Raw genomic sequence first — 27089 nt, 5'->3', positions numbered from 1 at the left:
TTAAATCGAGTAGATACTGTACTGAAAATCATCATAAGCATAAACCAAAATATTACTTTTTGATTTCCTGATTAAGTCATTACATGAGTTTCCTATTTCTTAGTATGCTGTGCACGTGAATATATTTGGCAAAATAACTGACCTCAAATGTGCACACAAAAGGTCTCTGACCCGTATGCACTCTCATGTGCGCCTTAAGTCTGCAAGGTTTATCAAATTTTTTCCCACAGCCCGCCCACTGGCAACGTAGCTCTTCCTCCTTATGATGACTGCGCATGTGAGATGTTAATGAGTTAGGAGTGAAGTAGGATTTGCTGCAGCCGTCTACACCACATCTGCAGAAATATTTGGAACATGTATTAAAAACCTGAGATTATGACATGTAAAATATAGAGTTCCAAATTTTTATATTAAAAAAATTAAACAGAATATTTACAAGAGTAAAAAACTGTGTAACTCTTGGTAGATTAGTGGACTGTATATTTAGTTGGACCTCAGTTGTAAGCAGTGTCAAGATGACCAAACCACACACCAAAAGATGAACATAGGGAGACTACATATGGTGTCACCAACTAGCAAGGGTCGCCTTGTGAACAATGGCTATCCAGATTCGTGACAGTTTTATTTTTATGGTGGCTGGCTTCTTGTTTAGAGATCAGTTGAGCCTGCCAGTAATATAATTTAGTAAAAGTTAACAAAATACAGTACTGTATAACACTTTTTCATACAAATTATGTAAAGGAAGTAGTTCCACTTGCTTACTTTGTGTTTCATAAACAGTATGACCGATATCACCTAGCAACTTGACTAGAAAAATGGCTAAATTCTATCTAGTTACTAAAACTGTGAAACTGGAAACAATTGCTACTTCCCAGGAGTCGATTGGACAAATTCTGGCAGCAATGAAGGGGTACCATGATGTTCACATTAGTAATGGTGAAACAACATCAGGCAGCTACCATCCAGCCTCTTGTCCTTACCAGGAGTTAATTTAATACTGTATTGCATCCCTCCTGCCATATCTGCGTTCATGTACCCGTGAATATTTACTTTAATTTGAAAAAAAGGAGGTAATTTTAAGTCAGATCCTTCGGGGATCGTATTAAATTAGTTTTTTGAATACAGTAATTTAAACAGTTTATAGCATCAGAGTTATGCACGATAGTTATTTAAGAAAACCAAATTTATTAGTTTGGGTATTAACACACTCTGGTGACGTAGTATGTACCTACATCTCAAGGATTTCATCATCCCATTAATTTTCATAGTTCTTAAGTAATATACAGTACTGTAATATAATTGTGGGTGGGAGAATTTTCTCACAAAGTTAATACTCATACCCTGTACAAGTGGTCAACATGTGGAATGCACTAAGGAAAGTACTATACAGTAGTTGTGGAAGCCACCTCCATTTACAACTCTAAGGGAAAGGTTTGACAAAGATAATGAGTGTTAGAATAATGAAGCTTTAATGCAATGGATACAACAAGACTCGTAGGCAGGGTATAAGCAGCTAGACCTCACTTCCTCAGACACCGATAGGTAAGTACAGGATGAGAGCTTATACTCGTGGTGTCTCGTCCTCCAAGCATTGTCATAAAACATTTTGAAACTACCGACTGTTTTGGCCCCCACCACTTTCTAACTTATCTTGTTCCAACTATCTACCAGTGTTTGCAAAAGAAAACTTTTTACAAAATTTTCAGAACCTTTGTTTCTGTAGCTACAATCTGTGACCTCAATTCTCATGTAGTAACAGACATTCTCTTTGGTTATAGGACCTTCCACTTGTTCAACAATTTTATCTACTACTTTCACTTCTTCTGTGTCTGTTTCTGACATAGATGTTATTTCCTTTTCTTTGCAACCAAAAATTAATAGGGACTTACTGCAATCGGCTGTGTTTTATAACAATTGCAGGTTTGATTCCAGTTCCTTTCTGACTTTCAACCTAATGTTTATTTTTTCCTGATTGCTGCAGTATTTGGTTTCCTTAACGGTTTCTTCTATTTTTTTCCTTCTCCCTGGCCACTTGTGCATAGGTAAGCTGCATATCCTTCTTGCAGTGTTCCATTCCACGTAACTTCCTCCATCTGCACAAACAAAAGCCGTTTTCCCCTATTTGATTTTCTTTCCTAACCTATTGTAGTCATTCATATTTAGATTTGCTTTAACTTCTTCAAAAGCTATTTTCCTCTTCCATGACTTTGCACTTAGCTTCCTAGTGCTTGTTGGCTTTGCATAATTCTCTTACTAGTCCCTCAATATCTGATACTTTGCTACTCAGGCAGTCATTACTTCGTCTCAAAATCCTGATTATTTTCACATGACCGTTAATAATAATGCCTAATTTTGCCAACTTATTGTGTAGACTTTTCATTTTAATACTTTCCTCACTGAATCCCCCAAAGACCAGCTGTGTTGTTTTTCTTCTTGCCAGTGGCCATCTTTAATTTCATCGTCTGCACTGTTTACACTATAGCAGCTTTTTCTCATACAATTTTTTCACACCACCTTGCACATTTGTTTTATCTCACTATTTTTCAAATTCACCACATATTTAAATTTCTTAAGACACCACTCACAGTTATCAACCTGTTCTACAATACTTAAGCATCTGAAATATCCTGGAGCTCCTCTGATGTAGGTGTAGTCTCGTCTGATGCAAGTGAACAAGAAGTGTATGTGTACACTAGAGCCTAATGCATGGCTAGGTATTGAGCAGCTCAGAAATGAAAGGACAACCCAAACATTAGTATATGCTGGAACTCTAACCTAAGGGTGAGCAGGATGAAGCATTGACAATTGGTCATACCTGGATGTGAAGTACCTGCAAAATGGTGACTGGTGCACCCAAGTGAACACATGTATTGCAAACAAGTGTTAAAATAACTTAAAATTAATGCATATTATGTATTGATGAAAAAGGCAATTAATAAATATTAATCTTTAGAATTAATCAGTCTATTTTACATGAAAAAAGTCACGAAGATTCTAACTTACTTGTAAGGAGCTTCAACATCCTTGTGAGTTTTCATATGAACTTCTAACTCACGTCTTGTATGGAATGCTTGAGTACATTCAGGCAATGAGCACATCCAGCACTTAGGACGCTGGTGCAGACGAAGATGTGTGTTGAGGTTATACACAGTAGTGAATCGGCGATTGCAGTTAGATTCTGAACACTAAGAGAAGAGGAAAAAATTTGATAATGCATATGGTGTATAATGTACATGTTAAGTCCTCTTCTATTCTTCTAGGATCAACAAACAAAATTTGGATTCTCATTTTTAAAGAGAGAGTACATAAAATGCAAAGAGAATATTTATCAGACCTGAAACATCAGCATCTAAAACACCTTAATATATTAGTATAGCGAGCAAATGATAAGATTACTCCTTCTACACTGCTGCCAAACATTGTTCTCATTTATTTTAAAAGTGCACAGTGTGTGTGTAATTACTGGTATCCCATCTTTCCAGCACTCATTGTCGTACAACGCTTTGAAAGTACTGACGGTTTTGGCCTCTACCCCCTCACCTAACTTGTTCCAATCATCTACCACTGTTTAAAGTGAATTTTCTTTTATTTCTTTGACATCTTTGTTTAGTTAGTTTAAATCTATGATCTCTTGTTCTCGAAGTTTCAGCCTCAAAGTCTTTCATATCAATTTTATTGATTCCTGTTACTATTTTGAACGTAGTGATCATATCGCCTCTTTTTCTTCTATCTTCTAGTTTTGGCATATTTAATGCCTCTAACCTCTCCTTCAGATCTCAACCATCAGTTCTGGGAGCCACTTAGTATCATGTCTTTGCAATTTTTCCAGTTTGTTGATGTGATTCTTAACAGTATCGCTAACTTTGGACCTGACTTGCGTCCACTACAAAAATATTTGTATAAAATTCACTTTTTATCCAATCGACCTCGGGATAGTATCAAAATACAGTACGCGCCTTTAGAATGCGCATAATGTGATACCAAAATGAAAGATATAACATGAAATTTGATGTCCGAACACTTGAAAGATTATAAATACTGTAGGTTTTTGGTCAAAATATTAAAATATTTGGTAAAATTCCATTTATTGTCCTATTATGTTAGGATTAGTTTTAAAATACGCGCCTTTACGGTGCAAATAATTTGATACCAAAATGAAAGATGTAACAAAAATTTATGTCAGAACACTGGAAAGATATAAATAATTTTGTAATGATGAGCTTCCAGAATTAAAATATTTGTTAAAATTACAGTTATTACTCTATTATTATGGGACTAGGTTTAAAATATGCGCCTCTTTATTGCGAACAATTTGATACCAAAATGAAAGACGTAACACGAAAATTGATGTTATCAAACTGAACGAGTACACACATTAGGTTGCAGTGTACAAATTGGTGCTCGTTCACGGGTAACTTTAGGCTTTTCTGCGGGGAGGCACTCCAGGCTTTTGTACATTATATTCATACACACCTGTAGGGAATTTAATTGCGAACACAATGATACCAAAACGAACGACGTAGCACGAGAATTAAGGTGAAAAAGCTGAAACGAGTATACACATTTAGGCGTCGCCGCGCGCTTGCCTACACGCTCGCCCGCACATTGGGTCCATGACCTCTAAGTTGATTGCGTGCATGTCGGGTGAGTGATAGTGTCAAGATATGGGCACCATACAACCGTGTGCATATTAAAGCTTTGGCCTAACAAAAGTCGTGAACAATTTCTTTAGTATTTCCCCATCCATGTATTTAACCAATTCTGAAGTTTGAAAGCGTAGCATAGGCTCCTCACACAACATTCTTTATGTGGTCCTCAGGTGACAGCTTTCTATCTAGAACCACCCCTAGATCTCTATCTTTATCAAAAGTCTTTAAAGATTTCCCACATAATTTATAGGTTGTGTTGGGTCTATGTTCTCCTATTCCTCATTCCATAACATGGCATTTATGCACATTAAATTCCATTTGCCAAGTGGTGCTCCATATAATTATTTTGTCCAGGTCGTCTTGAAGGGCATTACAATCATCTAAGTTTCTTATCCTTCCTATTATACCTGGTTGATGGGGTTCTGGGAGTTCTTCTACTCCCCAAGCCCGGCCCGAGGCCAGACTTGACTTGTGAGAGTTTGGTCCACCAGGCTGTTGCTTGGAGCGGCCCGCAGGCCCACATACCCACCACAGCCCAGTTGGTCCGGCACTCCTTGGAGGAATAAATCTAGTTTCCTCTTGAAAATGTCCACGGTTGTTCCGGCAATATTTCTTATGCTTGCTGGGAGGACGTTGAACAACCGCGGACCTCTGATGTTTATACAGTGTTCTCTGATTGTGCCTATGGCACCTCTGCTCTTCACTGGTTCTATTCTACATTTTCTTCCATATCGTTTACTCCAGTACGTTGTTATTTTACTGTGTAGATTTGGTACTTGGCCCTCCAGTATCTTCCAGGTGTATATTATTTGATATCTCTCTCGTCTTCTTTCTAGTGAGTACATTTGGAGGGCTTTGAGACGATCCCAATAATTTAGTGGCTTTATTGCGCCTATGTGTGCCGTATATGTTCTCTGTATTCCCTCTATTTCAGCAATCTCTCCTGCTCTGAAGGGGGAAGTGAGTACTGAGCAGTACTCAAGACGGGACAACACAAGTGACTTGAAGAGTACAACCATTGTGATGGGATCCCTGGATTTGAAAGTTCTCGTAATCCATCCTATCATTTTTCTGGCTGTCGCAATATTTGCTTGGTTATGCTCCTTAAACGTTAGGTCGTCAGACATTATTATTCCCAAATCCTTTACATGCTGTTTTCCTACTATGGGTACATTTGATTGTGTTTTGTACTCTGTATTATGTTTAACCCTTACACTGCTCAGGGGTCCTTGGGACATTTACACCCCTGTGCGCAAGAAAAAAAAAAAATTCAAAATTTTTTTTTTCGTCTTCTAAACATGTTAATTTGTGTCCCCTGAGCACGGAAAAAAAAAAAAAAATTGTAGGTGACATATTTTGGGCGCAATTGACCGAGGAAGTCTGACAAAAAGTGGGCGTTGACAGAGCGGTCGTCAGACCCGGTCAGCGTCACCCGCGTTGACAGATGGGAGTTGCCACAAAGATATTATTACCTAATTGTTTCAATGTCTCCGATTGATTTTTTCTTAGTTTTTTTGCAGTAATATTATTCAATAGTGTGTATTGTAATATTTATATAATAAAAGTGGTTAATAATCGCTATACTCAAAAGTATGATGTGCATATTAGTGATTCAATTATGTTTATAAAACTATAAACAAATAGTTTTGCTGCTATTACACTCTATACACAGGTTATATATAAGTATTGGCATGTTTTGGTCACCATAACAAACCACTAAGTTGGTATTGAGAGTCGAAAAGCAACGAGGAGTTACCGCCACACACCAGCCAGCCACTCGCTGCCACTCCCTCAACACACGCACTAAACTTTCTCCCCCAACAATACCAGTTGTGGTGTTATTACACTATATACAGACGTTATATATAAGTATGTATATATTTTGTTCACCACAACTGTACAGCTAAGCTGATATAGTTAGTTCAGGCACTAAGAGTCGTCGCTATACACAGATGGCGGCTCCCTCACTCTTTCAAGGTCACACGCACTAAACTTTCTCCCCCAACAATACCTTTTGCAGTGTTATTACCCTATATACACATATTATATATAAATGTCTACATGTTTTATGCACCGTAACTGTACACCTAAGCTTGTAGTGCGCCCAAAGAGCATAGTGGCCACCCTCTAAACAGCTAGACAAATCGTGCAGACGACGTCACCTCCGTCACCCATATGGCTCCTCCCTGCATAATCCTTTTGCTGTTATTACACTAATACACACATTATATATAAGTATCTACATTTGTGTTCACCATAGAGAACCACTGACCTGGTATGGTGAATGCAAACAATAACAGGTGGCCACACAGTCAGTAAACGATGCTGTCTCCCTCCGTCTCTCAGCATCACTCCTCCCACAGCGCTAATTATTACAACAATCCTGCTATTATCACAACCCTGGTTATTTATATCAGTCATTGGTCATCTGTAATATTGTCATCGCTAAATAATAACAATTATATATTTATTTTGACATTTTTCGGCGATGCTGTGGTCACAAGCTGAACATCAATGCTGTTCGCTCATGCTGCGTGCGCCGGCCTTGGTTGCTCCAACAGTACTGTGCCTCTCACACCTGAGAATATTGCCCACGATTTTTTTTTTAAAATGGCATCTGTTTACAAGAGCCCTGAGGAAGCTACTGTGAACCCCGTGTAGCCGCGGGCCATTTGAATCAGGCCTGGCACCCTATGGCGTATATATACGCCATGCGCACCATGGGACATGTTACTCAGGGCGTATATATACGCCATGCGCACCATGGGACATGTTACTCAGGGCGTATATATACGTCATGCGCAGTTTAAGGGTTAAGGTCCTCATTTTTACCGTACCTGAGTACCTGGAATTTATCACTGTTAAACATCATGTTATTTTCTGATGCCCAGTCGAAAACTTTATTAACCCTTAACATGCTCGGGGTCTAATATCCTGCTATCCGCACAGGCGCATGTCATTTGGAAAAAAAAAAAAAAATTTTTTTTTTGCTAATCTGTTAAGTTCTGTTCACTGATCACGGGAAAAATAAAAAAAAAATTCTATTGTACTTTTGTTGCAATAGAGCCGAGAAGCTTGGTGATGACGTCACAATCTGCATGTTCGCTCATGCAGTACACGCCCGGGAGGTGTTGCGCGCGGTCCTCAAACAGCCAGAGTTGCCACAAATATATTTTCGCGCTATTTATTTACAATGTCTAAGCGCATTTTATCTAATTTTTTTTCACTAATTGTGTTTCAAATACTGTTTGAACATATTTTGTATCAATAATTGTTGCATATTTGAGTATACACAGGCGCACACAAATGTTTTCAAGTACGGCAATATAATATGTCATTACAGTCTATTATATTGTATGTTCTGCTTATATTTGTATATATTTACACACACGCACACGCTATCTGCTTATATGTTTACATATTTACACACTCGCACACGCTATACACACTTTGAAGCACACTTAGAAGATTTCTAGACTGTGGTAGTCATTGAAGCAGTCGACAGCACATAATGGGATACCACACGTTTCACACCATGTTTGCACAAGCTTCCGTTTCTTGTCTCTACGTGTCGTTGTTTTACACACCAAGCAATCACGTTGGGCTATTGCACGCTTCACACCAGGTGGCAAATACTTAAGTTTGTGTGCTAGGAAGCCTTCAGTGTGAGCGAGGCGTGGAGTACCAGCATGCTGCAACAGTGGGTTTATGATGGGCCGCTGAATACCTGGGACATCTTTTGCAAACTTTCCTAATAACTGTATTGCAGCATCAAATACAAAGTCACAGAAAGTGGGCTTACGTCCAGTTCTCACAAGGTACATGTTGAAACAGTTCAGCATGCTCATGTCCACAAGATGGAAGAACACTTTTTTCGTCCACCTACATGTCTTCCGCACACACTCTGCAGTGCCAATCATCATGTCGGATTTATCAATCAACCGCATGTTGATATTATAGTCTAAAACACAGTCTGGCTTATATAGTGGTGCGTTTGTTTTATGGCTCACTTTCCCACTGTTCACCATTGTTCCATCATGAATTGTTGTCAACAAGTTCACCTCTCTTTTGTCTTTCCACCGAACTGACAGAATGTTATCACTTTTCCTTCTCTGACACTCACCAACTGCAATGTCGTTGTCAAACACAGGCATTTCCCTTCGTTGTGGCTTTACTGTACCAACCAATCCGGTTCTATTTTCTAGCAAGAACCGAGCTAGCAAGGGACTTGTATAGTAATTATCTGTGTATAAAATGTGTCCCTTGTTCATCCACGGAGCCATGATGGTCTTCACTACACTCCCCGAGAATCCATGTTCGTCGTTACCGGGAATGTCTACATCACTAGCCGAGTACAGAATCATGTGTAACACGTATCCTGTCTCACAATCACAAAGAACAAAAAATTTCAGGCCAAATCGGTTTCGTTTTGAGGGAATGTACTGTTTGAATGGAACACGTCCCTTGAAAAGTATGAGAGATTCATCAACCACCAGCTTCTGTGCTGGTACGTAAAAATCTCTGAATTTTCCAATAACATCGTTCATGTAGTGCCTCACTCGCCACAGTCTATCATCAGGTGTTCGATCCTGAACACTTCCAAAATGTAGACACCTGAGGAGTATCTGAAACCTGTCTCATGACATATATTTCCCGAATAAAGGTGTTGGTATTGTCTTGTCCTTGCTCCAATAGTCATTTATTGCATGTTTGTGACAGTGCTTCATCAACAAACAGAGTGCCAAAAACACATACATTTCCGCCACTGTGGTATTTTTCCAATGCTGCAGTCGTGAAAATTCTGTGATTTCCCTCTCAATCAGGTAAGCAGCATGCAGGTTCGTTTGGTGTACAATGTATTCCATGAGTGGTTCATCATAGAATGCTGTAAAATATTCCATCTCAGCCATGTCCTCACCTTGATTAGGGAAAAGGTTTGTAATCCCTACATCTTTATCGTCAAAGTGAGGAATATTAGGAATAAAATCGTCACCATCACTCCACTCAAGTACACCAGGCGTCCTGCGAGATGCAGAGGAAAGACGGCGAGGAAGCGATGCATACCGGCGACCAGGAGCTGAATACCGTCTGCGAGAAGCACGGCGGCTACGTGCACGTGAGGTGGGTGCACGTGAGGTGGGTGCACGTGAGGTGGGTGCACGTGAACACGAGGGTCTTGGTCCCTCATGTGGTGCCATGCGGTGGCGCTTGGCCGGGCGAGATGCTGCTGACGCGACAATTTCTCGCCCAGTTACACCACTGGTACCAGCCACAGGCTCAATAAAACTTTGATCTGAGTCACTAAACCCAGAAAAGGAGTCACCTCCCTCTGACTCGTCACCCCCAAACAGAAAATATCCACAGGAACTGTGAGGTCGTGGTAGAATTGGGGTAGAAAATGGGCGAGGAGGCATGGGAGAGCGTATAGGCCTCGCCATGGCATGGCGGTCATTCTCACTTTCACTGCTGCTGCTACTATCACCCGACAACTGTGTATAATCCTCATCGTTGTCTGAATCGTCAAACACACTTTCTTCACCTTCAGAGAATAATTCGTGGGCTATTTGCTCTGGGGTGAAGGACTGAGTGGTGCGTGCCCGTGAGGCGTTTGACCGTGCGCTCGCCATGGTGACTCTCGCTAAACTGAGGCCTCCCATGCCATCGGATCGTGAGCTGGATTTTTTTTCAAAATGGCCGCTGTTTACTAGAGCCCCTGGGCAGCGTATGGGACCCCCAGCTACACCGCGGGCCATTCAAATCGTGCGCGGTACCCATACACTTCATATGAAGTGAAGCGCAGTTGACTGGTAAAACGATTTACACTTCATATGAAGTGATGCGCACTTTAAGGGTTAATATCAGCTTGAAGTTTTTCAATGTCCTCAGCCGAGGTAATTTTCATACTGATTTTTGTGTCATCTGCAAAGGATGATACGAAGCTGTGACTTGTATTTTTGTCTATATCTGATATGAGAATAAGGAAAAGCAGCGGTGCAAGGACTGTACCGTGAGGTACAGAGCTTTTCACTGCACTTGGACTAGATTTTATATGGTTGACAGTTACTCGCTGAGTCCTGTTTGACAGAAAACTGAGTATCCAGCGTCCTACTTTACCGGTTATTCCCATTAACTTCATTTTGTGTGCTATCACGCCATGGTCACATTTATCGAAAGCCTTTGCGAAGTCCGTGTATATCACATCAGCATTCTGTTTCTCTTCTAATGCCTCAGTGACTTTGTCGTAGTGCTCAAGTAGCTGTGAGAGGCACGATCTTCCCGCTCGAAATCCATGTTGGCCTGGGTTGTGAAGGTCATTGGTCTCCATGAAATTGGTGACCTGACTCCTAATCACTCTCTCAAATACTTTTATGATGTGCGATGTTAGTGCAACTGGTCTATAATTTTTTGCCAATGCTTTGCTCCCTCCCTTGTGTAGAGGGGCTATGTCTGCTACTTTAAGTGCATCTGGTATCTCCCCCGTGTCCAAGCTCTTCCTCCACACTATACTGAGTGCCTGTGCTACCGGCACTTTGCATTTTTTTATAAATATTGAATTCCATGAGTCTGGACCTGGGGCCGAGTGCATGGGCATGTTTTCAATTTCTTTTTCAAAATTTAGTGCGCTTGTGTTTATATCAGTTATATTTACAGGGGTTTGAATATCCCGCATAAAGAAATTGTCTGGATCTTCCACCTTCATGTTGTTTATTGGAGTGCTAAACATGTCCTCATACTGCTTTTTTAGGATTTCACTAATTTCTTTGTCATCCTCCGTGTATGAACCTTCACTTGTACGAATAGGTCCAATACTGGCAGTGGTTTTTGCTTTTGATTTCGCATATGAGAAGAAATATTTTGGATTTTTCTTTATTTCCTGAATTGCTTTCTGTTCTAACTGCCTTTCTTCAGTTTCATAAGTGTTTCAATTTCCGCTCGATTTCTTCAATCTCCCTATTTAAATTATTCCTCCTTTGATGGGAAATTCGTGTCTGCATAAGCAGTTCCGTTATTTTTTTCCTGCGTTTATAGTGTCGTCTGCGTTCTCTTTCTACGTTAGATCTTTCTGGCTTTCCTCAAAGGAACATGTTTCAGACAGACTTGATACGCTTCTGAAGTCAGTTTTTCTATTCCTTCTGTAGGACTTGTATTATTTAGAACAGTTCCCCATGGAATGTTTGTAAGTTCCCTGTTTATTATCTCCCAGTCTATCCTTTTATTATTAAAATTGAATTTACTGAATAGCCCCTCTCGCTTTATCAACGTTTTAGGTCTATTCTGAGTACTGATGGTCGTTTGCACTTCAATGAGATTGTGATCCGAGTATGTGGTATCTGATATCGTAATGTCTCTGATAATGTCTTCATTGTTCGTAAAGACCAGATCTAGAATATTTTCATTTCTCGTTGGCTCCGATATCTGCTGATTGAGTGAAAATTTGTCACAGAATCTAAGTAGTTCTCTAATCTGTGGTTGGTTAGGTCCTGATAGATTTCCTGGTATAATATTATTGTTTGCTATTTTCCACCCGAGACTAGGCAAGTTGAAGTCACCTAGGAAGATAATATCAAGTATCGGGTTCTCCAAATTATCAAGGCTATTCTCTATTTTGCTTATCTGTTCTGTGAATTCCTCAGCCGTTGCATCTGGCGGTTTGTATATTAGTATAATCAATTTATTTTCTCTATTTTTAATCCCAGTACCTCTACCACCTCATTTGTAACGTTTAGGAGCTCTGAACATACAAGGTCTTCCCTAATATACAGACCCACTCCTCCATGTGACCTAATTTTCCTATCACACCTGTATAGGTTATATCCTGGAATCCAGATCTCACTGTCCAACAATTCCCCTGCATGGGGTTTCTGTGAAAGCTCCAAATACTGCATTTGACTCCGTGAGGAGGCCATTTATGAACTGTACTTTGTTGTTTGTTCTTGTTTTCAGTCCTTGTATGTTGGCAAAGATGAATGAGGTTACTCTATTAGTGATAGTTTGAATGGGAGACTTTTTCGGCAAGTCCATTATTCGTGGACATAATGAGTTTGTTCTGACCAGTACTGATTGTTGTAGGGCAGTTTTCTGTCGTAGTTGTAGTTCCCTTTCGGTGGGTAATTGTATCTGTAATTCTGGAATGCAAGTGGATCTGGCATCCAGTTCCATACACTCTCCATGCTGCTCCTTTTGAATTCTCTGCCGGTCTGGTATAAAAAATTTATAGTTTCCTCCAAATTCATTATCCTGCTTGCCACTCTTTATGTAGCGTTCCGTGCCTTTCACGTGAAAGTGTGGGCAGCTGAGGTCATAGCATTTTCTGTCCTCCAGTGAGGTTTGGCACATGTCAGGATGGAAAAACCTACATATTGATCCAAATCGACACTCACCTTTCCTAAGCATATTTAAACATTTTTTGGGATGTTGGTAACTGCATTCTAATCCTTTCTTATTACAGCATATCTATGTCTGCATATGCCCTTTGCATAAAATTTGCATAAGTCTGTCCTTCTGTTCTGAATTGCTCTATCGGGAACCGTCGTAGTGTCTGTACCTATCGAGCTGTCAGTGCTGTCTGGTACACTTTCTAGTTTACCGTCATCTACATCCTCGCCCACTAAGTCAGAGTTTACAACTTCCTGAGTTTCAGCCTCAGTTTCATCCCTGACTATAGCCTCCGCCCCTTGTATATTAGAATTGTTGTTCCTTTCCCACTCCTTCTGGATGGCTGGTAGGCTTCCAATGAATGATGTTTTCCGATCATGCGTCATGTTATCTAGAAGGTTTTTTAGGATATTCCAAGCTGGCAGGTCATTTTTACACACACAGAGCAAGTGGCCAGCTCTTAGTGCCGTAGTGTTACTCACTCCTGTACAAGCCGAATGGAATCTAGTCTTACAGATATAACATTCCATTCCCGTTACCTTCGTCTTTAACCCTTAAACTGCGCAACGCGCCTGCAGGCTCGCGTCTGGTTTGCGCAACGCGCCTCCAGGTATTTTGATTTTTCACGTTCCATTCAAAACTGGCGCGCGGTGACGCGGGTATGGTATGGGTGGGTGGGGGCCCCAGTGATCGTCCGCCATCTTAAAAAAAAATCCCAGCATGCCCTGCGGCCGTGGGGAGCCTCAGTTTCACGGCAGCAACCATGTCTGACGCATCCTCTACGAGCTCCCGCTCCACGGTGACCCGCGGTCATGGAAAACGACTCTCTGAGGAGGAAATACGCGATATTTTGTATGATGACGGTGCTCTGGATGATGACCTGGACTATGATCCAGATAAAGACCTAACTCAGAGATCTGATACGAGTGAGGAAGAGACAGAATTGGAAGATGTGGCGAGTGTGTGGGGTACTCGTGCCTCGCCCGGCCTGCCTCGCCGCCCTGGGTCAACACCGTTATCATCACCACCATCATGTATGTCCCCAGACGCTAGTAGTTTATTCAGTGATAGTACATGTGACGAATCTTTCTCGGGCTTCAGTGACATTGGCTCCGATACGAGTAGTGTGGACGACCCGAGTACGAGCAGTGGTGGTGTTACCAGGCGGGGTTTTGCTACCTCAGCAACACGCCGCGGCAGGCGGCAGCGTGCCTCACAGCATGTGGACAACGACAGTGGCCCCTCAACATCATTTATTCGTGGTAGGTGTACAGTACGTAAATCTGCCTCAGCGCCTAGCATACCCTCACGCAGCTCCAGCAGAAGCAGCGGACGACGTAGCCGTAGTTTTGGTGCTCGTGGTGGTGTTGGCCGTGGTGTTGGCGCCAACACCAAACCCCCTGGTGTACTTGTGTGGGAGGATTGCACCACATTTGCCCCTCAAATACCAACATTTGATGATAGCGATTTTGGTGTTACACCATTATTCCCATATACTGGTGATGATATGGCACACATGGAATATTTTCAGGCATATTATGACAATGTATTCATGGCGCATCTTGTGACTGAGACAAACAGGTTCGCTCACAGCCTCATAGACGAAGGCATTTTACCTGCCTCACGGCTCACACGATGGAAGGACACGACAATTGACGAAATGTACGTGTTTCTGGCACTCACCATGATGATGAAGCACTCTGAGAAAGCTGTCATCCAGGAATATTGGAGCAAAGACAGCCTTGTTCCATCGCCTGTGTTCAACCGGTACATGTCGCGTGATAGGTATCTCTTGATTCTCAGGTGCCTGCATTTCGAGAATAATGCAAATGAGGACAGACACGACAGACTGTGGAAAGTACGGAAGATGTTCAGTGACATGAGAGGGAAGTTCAGGGATTATTTTGTACCTGGACAGAATGTGGTTATTGACGAGTCGCTTGTACTGTTCAAGGGGCGACTGGCATTCAAACAGTACATTCCATCAAAGCGGCACCGATTTGGACTGAAGTTTTTTGTGCTATGCGACTGTGAGACTGGTATTGTCTTGGACATGATATTATATTCTGGTACAGACGTCGACATACCGGCTCAAGATGAACACGGGTTCTCTGGCAGTGTTGTAAAGACCCTGATGGAACCGTTGCTGAACAAGGGGCATGTACTGTACACCGACAACTATTACACCAGCCCCTTATTGACCAGATACCTCCTTGCCCACAACACCGGCGTATGTGGCACTGTGAAGAGCCATAGGAAGGAAATGCCAGTGTTCGGTATAGCTATAGCCGTGGGCGAGTGCCAGCTGCGCAAGTGTGACAATAAGCTGTCAGTGCGGTGGAAGGACAGACGCGAGGTGAATATGCTGAGTACGATTCACACCGGTGCCATGTTGGACAGTGGGAAAGTCCACTTTCAGACACGCAACACCGTGTATAAGCCAGACTGTGTCATAGACTATAACGTGAACATGCGCCTCGTCGATAAGTGTGACATGATGCTTGGTGGAGTAGAGTGCGTGCGCAAGTCTGTGAAGTGGACTAAAAAGTTCTTCTTCCACCTGATGGATGTTGCAGTGCTCAACTGCTTCAATATGTACTTAGTAAAATCTGGCAGGAGACCGTCTATACGTACATTCAGTGCTGGTGTTGTGTCACAGCTGCTAGTAAAGTATGGCAAGGAGGGTTCTGTTGTACCGCGCGGAGTGCAAGCAACAATGCCACATGCAGCTCCAGACAGATTGAGGGGTAATGAGAACTTCGGAGTACATATGCTCGAGTATATGCCAGGCACAGCATCACGGGAGAAGGGTAAACGTGCGTGTATAGTATGCAGGAACACTACCCGCAGAGAACAGAAACGAAGATGTATCAGCACCTGGTGCGTGGAGTGCAAGGTGCCACTCTGCCCCGTTGGCTGTTTCGCAGCATATCACACACTCGCGGAGTACTGAGTGTGTTTATGGTGTGTGTATATAGTGTGTGATACTGTACAGTGTGTATATAAAGTGTAAATATAAATTTATTTGGCATGATACATTGGAAATTGTGTAGGATAAGTGAAGTTGTTTGTGATGCACGTAACACAGTGTCTACGGACAGTACCGATGTTGTACTGCGATATTACAGTGTACGTGTTCATTATACATTGGATTGGCACATAAAAACAATGAAAATGTATTGGGAAATGTGCGCAATAAATGAACAAAAATATATTCGCGGCAACTCGCGCGCCCCGCCCCGAGCGCCCCACCGCCTCTGAGAGCTTACACCACGGGCGCACGGGGAATGATGACGTCACGCCCCAACTTCCGGACCCCATAGCACCCAAAGTAAGTACAATTTCGAATTTTTTTTTACATACCCATACTCAGGGAAGGGTTTTTGACACTTTAAAAAGAAAAAATAATTTTTTCAAGAGAATTTATTTCCTGCGCACTGCGGGGGTGTCACATTTGGAGGCAACGCAGTTAAGGGGTTAAGAAGTTGTTACAGTGGCCACAAATTTGTTTATTTACTCCCATATTGCCTTGTTTTGTTGTATATATCTATATATTTATAATATTATATGTATATTGTATATTTGTAACAATATATATGTATATATATTTATATGTTTAATATTTATAATATTATATGTATACCGTATATTTGTAATAGTATGTATGTTATTTTGTTCAAACTTTATGGCAGGTACTTAGCGTAGGTAGCGAGGCTGGTCCCCCGGTCAGTACAGGTGACCTTTTGTGGCCCAGGTTGATGTCACCAGTTTCCAGTTACCCGATTTATAACCACTGATGCCGCCTCTTGCCACTATTCTATATTTCTAGTATTCTATATTTATAATATTCACTTCCAACTTATATGTTGTTGTGATACCCGTTCCACATCACTGTTCCACGAATCACCGTTCACTTTTTTTTTTTTTTCCTAATACACGCATGTACACAAAGCCTCGTTCACTGGCTCACACGTGTCTCCCGTTTATTCTCTATTTAACACAAAGTTCTATTGTTAATGACTATTTTCAATTTTCCAGCGGGTCACTATGCACTTTGTTATGTCTGTAATCAGTAATCCACGGCAGTAGTCCTAAGAATCCCGGTTAATGTCACGATTTTACCGGAGCGCGCACGGTACGTCTTCCCTCGACCTCGACCTGACTTATCTTAGCATCATCAGCAAACATGTTCATATAATTCTGTATTCCATCTGTCAGATCATTTAATCATTTATGTAGACAATAGACAATGAAAGAACTGAACCCAGTAGTACTCCACTTGTGACATTTCTCCAGTCCAATACATTGCCTCTGATTACAGCCCTCATTTTTCTATCCAAAATTTTTTCATCCATGTTATGCCGAATACACCCCCAAAAATATTAATTTAAAAAATACACTTTATACCGAATAATACTCATTTTGTACTAGCTATAATACAGTACTGTATGTATATCTTACCTTGAATGAGGACTCTTGTTGGCGTGTGGAAGACGGTGAGGAGGAGGGGAGGAGAGGTGTTAGTGTTTGGAAGGGAAGTTCCCTTCCATTATAACATCAGGCAGTGTTGACTTTTCTGGGGTACCCTCTCACCCTACATTTTGCTTGGATACCACTAGGACCTGCTTGTGGCGCACTGCTTGTTTTTCTCACTAAAAACCTGTCTGGCAACACTTGTTTTTCTCTACATTCTAACACTTGTCTGAAGTGAGGCATCACATTGTCATTAAAAAGGTTAACACAACAGTCTGCTACAGCTTGATTTGGGTGACACTTTTCAGCCAAACTTTGCAATTTTTCCCATACTGCACACATTTTAATAAATGAGGAAGGGACATCCTCTACTCTACATCAACAACCCGTGTACCATTTTCATGTTTACGAATGATCTCTTGTTTTTCCTCTATGGCCATCCTCACATGTGTTTTCTTAGGATGTATCTTACCACTGACTTTCTTGGGACCCAAGACATGAGATATGATAATTACTTTTATGTTCAAAAAACAAAAAAGCACAAAAATTAATGAAAGTCTTTACAAGCACAATTGTCACTAAGCGGGCGGCTCTGGTTAACTGAAGGAGGGGAAGGGGGGGGGGAGATGGCCAGCCGTGCCACCATGTACCACGCGATGGGTCGACCCATACTCATATCACCAAAGTCGCTAGTTGAGGTAAAGGTCGTAAGTGGAGTCGTATTTTCCAACGAAATATACGCCGTAACTCAAAAAATCCTTAAGTAGGGGCAGTTGTAAGTCAAGGTGCCACTGTATATGTATAATAGTATATACTTATATGTATTATGTATAAGTGTTATAAATACACAGAAGTAAAGAATAACATTATAAATGTTATAAATGGTAGCAGGCTGTGTATTTATAACACTTATATAACACCACCCACCTGGCTATCACCACTGATACTGCCACCAAGCGAGTTGATATAAATTATAACTTTAGGTTACTTAATGCTTGTATTTTCTTAGGAGGCCTGGTCGACGACCGGGCCGCGGGGACGCTAAGCCCCGGAAGCACCTCAAGGTAACCACCCCATTCGCCTTTGATGAACATAAGTACAGTACTTTACAGTGACCGGCGGCGAAGGATAACGGCCATGGGAAAGTTAAAGATGAGAGTTAAGGATGCCACAGGAAGGGGAAGAGGAGAACATGGTCGACTCTCACTATTCACTGGCAACTCTCTATGAATGAATAACAGAAAGGAATGGACACACCAGTTGGACAGTTTAGTATTATATATTTATTTATTTAGTCAATATAAAAATTCTATTCTATCTTCCCTATCAAGGCAATAGAAATATCAACTCTTGTGATGTTTAGAACATAAGGGACCCGTATTCACTCAAGATACAGCTGTGATGAAGCTTCTGTGTAGGTACCAGATCATCAGTTTCCCTTCCCCTGTGGTACCCAACACTAGACCCCAGACTCCTGTCTTGAGACACAGTACACACTCTTCCTCTCTTGTAACAAGCTTTTATACCCACCAATCCACAATTTTCCGTTGAATTAATGAACTTGAATCTGGTAACAAGGGATAGCCTTCCAACCTTTGAAACTACCTGAGGTAAGGTTTCTGTGACCTTAACTCATCTCCCTGTGAAAGTCTAATAAGTCAGGTACTCCCCCCCTCCCCCAGTCTCTACTCATGTCACTTCAACAACTGTTACAGTACTTAATCAGTGTGAAATCAGAACGCTTACGAGACTCCCCGCCAGAAAAGCATCATAAAGCAGAAGAAAAGCCTAGGAGAGTATTAAAGAGTTGATAGAATTTACTGTACAATTAATTTTACCAACCTTTGCAGATATATGAAATAAGTTTGCTGCACTGCATAAACTTACCACATAATCCCGTCTCTTCAAGTGAGTTTCAATGTGACGTTTAAGCTTGTACCATGTATAAAATGCCCAGTCACAGCTTTCATAGCTACATTTATACGGCCGGATTCCATTATGGCTCAGCAAATGAACCTACAGGAGAAAGAAATTCAAGATTATTTAAATAGGTGTAGTAAATATAGAGTATAAGAAGTTTCATGTTTTCTTGTGCTACATTGCTCAATACAAGATTAATAACCAAGAAGTGTACAGTTATTTGAATATGCATGTAAATGATTAGTACATAAATGTGAAAGTCTGCATGGAATAAACCAGCACTGAATGTAATGAAATGCCAATTTCTGGGTGAGCCCTGGTGGCTCGTCCCAACTCCGAAGCCCTCAGATGCTTTGGAGCCGGAAGCAAAGGGGGAGGAGGGGAGGACCAGAATGACCCACAGCAGGGGAAGACCAAGGGGGTGCGGACAGAACAAGGCCGAAGCGACCAACAGCAACCAACCGAGCACGTAGCAACCTATACCTATCTTGAGACAATATCTTGAGACGATTTTGGAGCTTTAGTCTCCCCGCAGCCTGGTCCTCGACCAGGCCTCCACCCTCCGGAAGCAGCCCGTGACAGCTGACTAACTCCCAGGTACCTATTTACTGCTAGGTAACAGGGGCATCAGGGTGAAAGAAACTCTGCCCATCATTTCTTGCCGGTGCCCGGGATCAAACCTAGGACCACAGGATCACGCGTCCCGTGTTCTGTCCGCTCAGTCACCTAGCATGCAACGCCTGAGTCATTTGTACCCGAATAATGTCATCAGAGGATTGGGTGAATTGAGTCACAAACGAGCAACAATGCTCATAGGACTCCGGGTCGAAGGTCTCACAAACCCAACAGGCAGCATGACGGAGGCAAAACCAATAAGTGTCACCCTGAGACAAGGGGACAGAGCAATCCTCAAACTCGCACAAGGCAAGAGGGGACCCAGCGGTCGCATCCCTCGGACCCTGTGCGCCCTCGCAGGGTTTCCCAGGGCCCTTAGACTGGTATCGGTAAGGGTAAGCCCAGGCAGGGTACCGCTATCCGGCGCCCAAGTCTACCAAACAAACTTCTAAAACTGAACATAGAGGACGTGTCCACTCATGGGGGCCAAGCAGGGAGTACCACCGAACACTGGAGATCAAGATCCTAATATAACGGTGGGCAAGAGACACAAAGGCAGACCCCCCCTACCACACACAAAAAAAAATGAAAAGAAAAATCCCACAAGAGGACAATGTACCCAGAAGGAACAGAGCCGGCTGCTGTTATAGGGAAAAACTAGCTGCGCAGTACGCCACACCCTTACCAGTGCAAAACCTACCACTTACCCCACGGTAAACAAGGGAGGAAACCCCCCAACACACTCGGGACGGTCCATCCCAAGCAGCAAAAGACCAACAAAGGTAGACCCTAAGGTGACTTGTGGAAGATAACCCTAAGCTCCAAGGGAGGTACTTACAGGGCACTCAGGTAAGGGAACCCTAAGCACATTCAGCCCCAGATACTCCCAGCTCGCATGCCAGTGAAAGAGCAGTACTGGATACAAGGCAGAGCACAACATAGAGAGAAACTCGAGCTGGAGCCATACGATCGTGCTACAATCACATCGGCCGAGAACTGAAGGGTGGATCGCTGGCGCGGTGGATCTGGGGCTCCCCCTTCCCCTTCCCGGGAGGGGGTAGCTGCCCAGACATGCGGCACAGCTAGTGTGACATCATGCTAATTTTCATTTTGGGAGTTCTGTCTGCTCGTTAGACTATTTTCATTGTTTCAACCAGAATAGGGGTTTGTTTTGAGGCACTTATTTTTCTGGGTGCCTGGCCCGATCGATGGCAGACATAGAATGCTTCAAATCCCATGTGCATTTCTATAGGCCATTGCTCCTCATGCCTTTCTGAGGGGGGCCAGGTTCTGGCTTGTGGTCCCCGGTAGGCCTAGAACTCCATTCACACTGACTGATGCCAAAGTCTAATGATGTACAAATCAGCCTGAATAGCTCTGGGAAGCCGAAGGGGCTCCCCCAGAAAATCCCAGAATGTCCTAGGGTTGCTGGCTGGCTTAGTACTGAGTGAGCAATCATGGGTAGTACACGCGCCTCTGGCTCCCAAACACCTGTCCGATGCAGTGTTGAAAGATAGCTCACAGTGAAATTCAGACCTTATCGTTTAATCCAGTAGTAGCTGAGCACCATCCATGCTCACCCCCATGTTATCTCCAATTTTTATAGATAATACACAGATGAATTGTTTTCTGGGTTCAGTGATGATGCATTTGATACATGTTGCATAGATGAACAGTGTTAGTTGCTTCCATGGTGGTGTTTTCCATAGATCTTTTCAAGAATGGCTGAACCTCTTCCAGAATGGCTGAACCTCTTCCAGAATGGCTGAACCTTTTCCAGAATGACTGAATCTCTTCCAGAATACCATACAAAGCGATCATTTCAAGACGACCTTACAAATTTATCTTTTCCTATAACCTTTTCAAGATTACCTTACACTTCACAACCTTGGTGACATACCACCTACAGGTACAAGTCAAGGGTGAACATGAGCGCGATATTTGCAAGCACACAGAACAAAGAAATGGGAAGAAAAAATCTGTTTGTACCTGGTGCATCGAGAGCGAAGTTGCGCCATGTACTGTGTGACTGCTTCATTGATTATTACTCGCTCCAAAGTACTGAGTGTATAATATATTGCGTTACTGTGTGAAACTGTACATATTGTAATTTTAGTGAATTTTGAACAAGTACTTTTGCCACGTAATCACTTCAGTAATATTTGTAAGATTTGTGTGGTCTATTTTCTTCCATTACACATTCAATAACATGGCATTTATTCACACTGAATTCCATTTGCCACTTGACGCTCCAAGCAGTTATTTTATCTAGATTAGTTTGAAGGGCACTACAATCGTCTGCATCTCCTATCTTTCCCAGTATCTTAGCATCATTCGCAAACATGTTCATATAATTCTGTATTACTTCTGGTAGATAAATTATGTAGACAAACATTAGTGGTGCAAGAACTGAACCCTGTGGTACTCTGCTAGTGACATTCCTCCAGTAAGATACATTCTCTCTGATTACTGCCCTCATCTGTCAGTTAAAAAAAAAAATTCATCCATGTCAGAAGTCTCCCTGTCACCCCTCCAGCATGTTCCAGTTTCCAGAACAGCCAATTGTGTGGGATTCTATCAATAGTCTGTTTTTTTGGTCCAGACAGACACATTCAACCCAACCACCTCTTTCCTGTAGACTCTCTGTGGCTCTATCATAAAAACTAAGATGATTTGTTACACAGGATCTTCCTGTTCAAATACTGTCCGTCCATTATTATGTCATTACTCTCTAGGTGTTTAACCAATTTGGCTTTAATTTTTTCTAGTGTTTTGACTACCACACTTGTTTATGAAATGGGTCTTTAATTTAGAGGTTCCTCTTGACTACCATTTGTATAGATTGGTACAATGTTTGCCTTTTTTTCATAAATATGCTAAGATTCCTGTGCACAAGGATGTCTGGAATATTAATTGGAATGGAGTGCTCAGTTCAGTTGAACATTCTTGCAGCACCCAAGGTGAAACTCCATCAGGTCTAACCACTGTATTTCTTCTTAGCCCCATGAGTAATTTCTTCACTTCGTCTCGAGATACATCTATGTATTTATTCTATGGCTTGCTCTGGAATTGGTATTTAATCCTCATTTTGTACACACACACACTTTGGAACTGTTCATTTAGCATTTCACACGTTTCTTTTTCATTCTCAGTAGTCCTGTTCTCTGTTCTCAATCTGTAGATTTTATCCTTTACATGTAGCTTGCTTTTAATAAATTTATAGAAAAAGCCTAGATCTGTTTTACATTTGTCCGCTAGACCTTTCTCAAGATAACCTCTCTTCTCATCGCTGTGTAATTGTTTCTTGCTTGCTTATATTGCTGGTATGTTTGCAGGTTAGACCTCTTCCAATATTGAATCCATTTTCTTGTCTTATCCTCTCTGGCCCCTCTCAATTTCTGTTGAACCAATCCTGTTTCCTGGTTCTGCAATTCTGTTTTGGTACGAATGTTTGTGTTTCTTCATTGTATATTTTGCAAAATTTGGTATACATCTCAACTACTTCCTTGCCTAGTAACATCTAATTAGACTTGTTTAAATGATTATTAAATGAATCCAATTAGAGTCATCAATAAATTTCTAAGTTCCTCATAGTGTCCTCTCTTAAAATCGAGTTTATCAGCCGTTTCAATATCCCCATTCTCTTCTAGATTATATCACAAAGCATATTTAATTACCAACAGGATATGATCACTCTTTCCTAAGGGAGGAAGGTACTGGATGTCAAACATCTCTTCCTCTCTCCTGGCGAATATTAGAGCCAGTATTGATGGAACATCTCCGTCCCTCCTCATAGCTTGTTTAACATGTTGAAACATGAATGTCTTCTGAATGAGGTTTACAAATCTGCCTGTCCAAATGTCCCCAGTTCTTGCTTCGTAGGCCTCCCAGTCTATTGACGCGAGAGAAAATATGCTACAGGGTGATATCAGCCTGTACATCAATGACACACTCATCTGCAATGAGCTGCTAAACACCACAAATGATATGGTGGAAGTGCTGATAATAAAAACAGAAGTTCTAAATGTTCTTATTATCCATGTATACAAGTCACCTGAGGCATATCCTAAGTAGTTTAAAGACATACTAATGAAAATAGAATACTGAAAATAAAACCTCACAATCCCAGCCCCAAACATCCCCTTGCTTGGGGACTTCAACCTGCAGCACCTAAAAGTAATGTGGCAAATACAACTATATCTGGGAAAATCCCAGGAAGTAGTCTTTTACTCCTGGTACCAGTCATGTGGTAATCTTACCTCTAAACAGTTCTCACTATCATAACTTGGAATCAAGTAAATTGCATGTATTATGATTCTGAAATGAACTGGCAGTTAACTTGAATGCAAAGGACTACGTAACTTTCATTAGGAATTTCTGGATAGTGATCAACACTAATTTGGCCATTATTAAATTGATGCACATCCAACTGTGAACTCCTGGAGCAGAATGATGCTTTGGAAGTAATTACCAAAAGGCACCAAGCTGGGAAGACTATATAGCATCAATGATGCTTTGGAGTTACAGGTTACTTGGCAATCGTTTCCCTTTGTCCAACAGTCCGGTAAATGAATAGGCCAATAGTAAGTAAGCACAGATGCCTATACATTTCCCATAGTAATCCAGTACACAAGTCATCTAGGTCTATGATGTAATGAAAAAGTACCCATGGAGGTTGGAGACCTGACTTCCAACTGACCATGTAAAATGACACTTCTTGCTTTGGTGCATAAAAAATTACCCTGACTCACTCACTCAAATACAGGGAACCTGCAAGGAGGGTGACACAAAACACAAACATGAAGCAGAAAATGGAACAAAAACCGTAATGGCCTACACAAAAGAAATGATTCAAGGATCATCAACACTCATCTGAAAGCGTGAATTTGAATGCAGCCCAGCAAAGAGGTGCGACTTTAGTTTGGGCAAGTGAATAGGGTGGTTAACTGGCAAGAACTCAGGGTGACCCAAGCTACCATTTAGTACTGGTAAACACCCAGGTCAAGATGTACTTAACAGCATATCATAGCTGAGGTGCTTACTTAGCAGCAACAATTCTTTGCCTTCTTTCCCTCAGGGTTACTAATGTACTTTAAGCAGAAGCTAATCTCTGATTCAACAAGCTCCCTTTGACTCTCAGAGAGCCAGATTCAGGTTTTGAACCCCTGGTATCATCAACTGGGTCTTGAAGACCCAAAGTAATTACCTAAGGTTTGGCAGCCCCACTGCTATATCTCGGGTAACTATTTAAGGGGCCCTCTCAAAAATATTTCAGTCTTCATAATATTAATAGTATACTTACAAAACTATTTAAAGCAACTACCTTAAGAGAAGAAAGTTTTGGAAAATGCTTGCAGCAGCCTTTGATGGGACAAAGCCAATGCTTGCCACCTTGTGGTGAAGGTTCGCACTGCAGGGAATCAATGTGAATACCAAGTTCCTCAAAGGCCTTGTTGGCAACCTCATCTGAAACTGCAAGCAGAGTAAACTAACCATCATATTAAATATAAAATTATTAAAAACTATACCTATAAAAATGGTACAGTATATCTGAAACCTGATAACCCATCCAGGACTGTATTTTTCAACTGTACAGTACCAACAAAAATAAGGTGTTGAATGTAATGAAACACCTCGTTCTGAAGGGCTATATGGAGTAGGATATGAACCAAACACCAGCCAGAGTGGTCCACAAAAGTGAACGACAGTGTTTCCATGATTTTCATTCACTGATCTGTGGCACATGTATCTTTGTAGATTCATTGAAAGGCTGAAGCGTGAATAGCTAGCTAATGTATTGAAATCTTGTATACATTTTCTGTAATGAAACAAGAGGAGTGAGGGTGGACAGATAAAGGAATACTGTACTGTAAATTCACTTTCGTTTGTGTCGTCATAGTTCAGTGACCCATGACTTTGAAAGTTTCATATTAATAAATCATTTTTAAAACCGGTGTTTTAATAGCTTTATTATCCTAATTAAACTAAACTAAATAAAACCAAAAAGATACTGTAATATGATACACATCTGCTATTTAAGAAATTATTCATGTTTTTGGCACAAGAACTCCAGCGCAAGTGAACGGGTTTAATCCGTGTGCACACAGCACCATGCGTGTTTCGTTCAATTTTGTTGTCATAGTTCAGTGACCTACGGCTTCGAAATAATAAAATTAATAAATCAGTTCTAAAATAAGTATTTTTATAGCTCTTATTATCGTAATAATGTTGCTAAGCTAAATACAGTGGTACCTCGGTTTACGAACGCCCCTGTTTACGAACTTTTCGGGCTACGAGCCCGATTTGTTCAGAAAATTTGAAATGGGATACGAACTTTACCCCGGGATACGAGTTTGTTCATACATGTACGGCCGACCTAGCGCGTGGTGGCACAGCGATTGTGTCTCAGTTTACCAGTGCCTCGCGCCCAGTGACTAGCCCGTCTGAATTTTTCGCAAGGATTTACTGTTTCTTTTCGGATATTTTGCTATTTGAGCATAAAATTTGTTATTACTGTATATATCTCTCCATGGGTCCCAAGAAAGCCAGTGGTAAGGTTCAAGGCGAGAAATCACATGTGAGAATGACCATAGAGGAAAAACAAGAGATCATTCGTAAGCATGAAAATGGTACTCGAGTTGTTGAACTAGCTAGAATGAGTGCAGAAGAGAATGAGGCAGAAGAGAATGTCCCTGCCTCAACAATTAGTTAGTGGTGTAAGATGTGGGAAGAAATGCAAACTTTTATTGAAACGACTCACCCAGAGAAAGCTGTAGTAGGCCGTTGCATTAATCTTTTTAATGACAATGTGATGCCTCACTACAGACAAATGTTGCGAAGAACGTAAAAACAATCTTCAATGGAACATTTCCTTGTGAGATAATCAAGCATTGAGCCAGGACCTAGTGGAATGCAGGCAAAACATGCCAGAGAGTGCACTCCAGAGAAATCTTCACTGCCTGATGTTATTCAGGCATTCCTGATTCAGTAGGTACCTAGTGCCATTAGCTTTGTCGGTGAGTGACGTGTTTGTCCGCAAGTGGAAGAATAATTGTA

At 41.5% G+C, this 27089-nt stretch overlaps 1 protein-coding gene across 4 annotated transcripts in view; it reads right to left on the bottom strand.

Moving 5' to 3' along the window:
- Positions 1-27089, bottom strand: part of LOC123750505 (uncharacterized) — a 75260-nt gene that overhangs the window by 33003 nt on the left and 15168 nt on the right. For all 4 annotated transcript variants that reach the window (XM_069338237.1, XM_069338235.1, XM_069338236.1 and 1 more), the window contains exons 3-6: positions 25357-25505; positions 19386-19514; positions 3004-3185; positions 143-335 (exon numbers count right to left, since the gene is read on the bottom strand). In XM_069338237.1, coding sequence (XP_069194338.1) covers positions 143-335; positions 3004-3185; positions 19386-19514; positions 25357-25505 — 653 coding nt within the window. The remainder of the gene's footprint in view (positions 1-142; positions 336-3003; positions 3186-19385; positions 19515-25356; positions 25506-27089) is intronic.

This window comes from Procambarus clarkii, chromosome 39, assembly GCF_040958095.1.
Source record: "Procambarus clarkii isolate CNS0578487 chromosome 39, FALCON_Pclarkii_2.0, whole genome shotgun sequence".
In the NCBI taxonomy this organism is placed as follows: Eukaryota; Metazoa; Arthropoda; class Malacostraca; order Decapoda; family Cambaridae; genus Procambarus; species Procambarus clarkii.
Note: the sequence above shows the minus strand (reverse complement) of the source record. Positions and strands in the feature narration are given on the sequence as shown.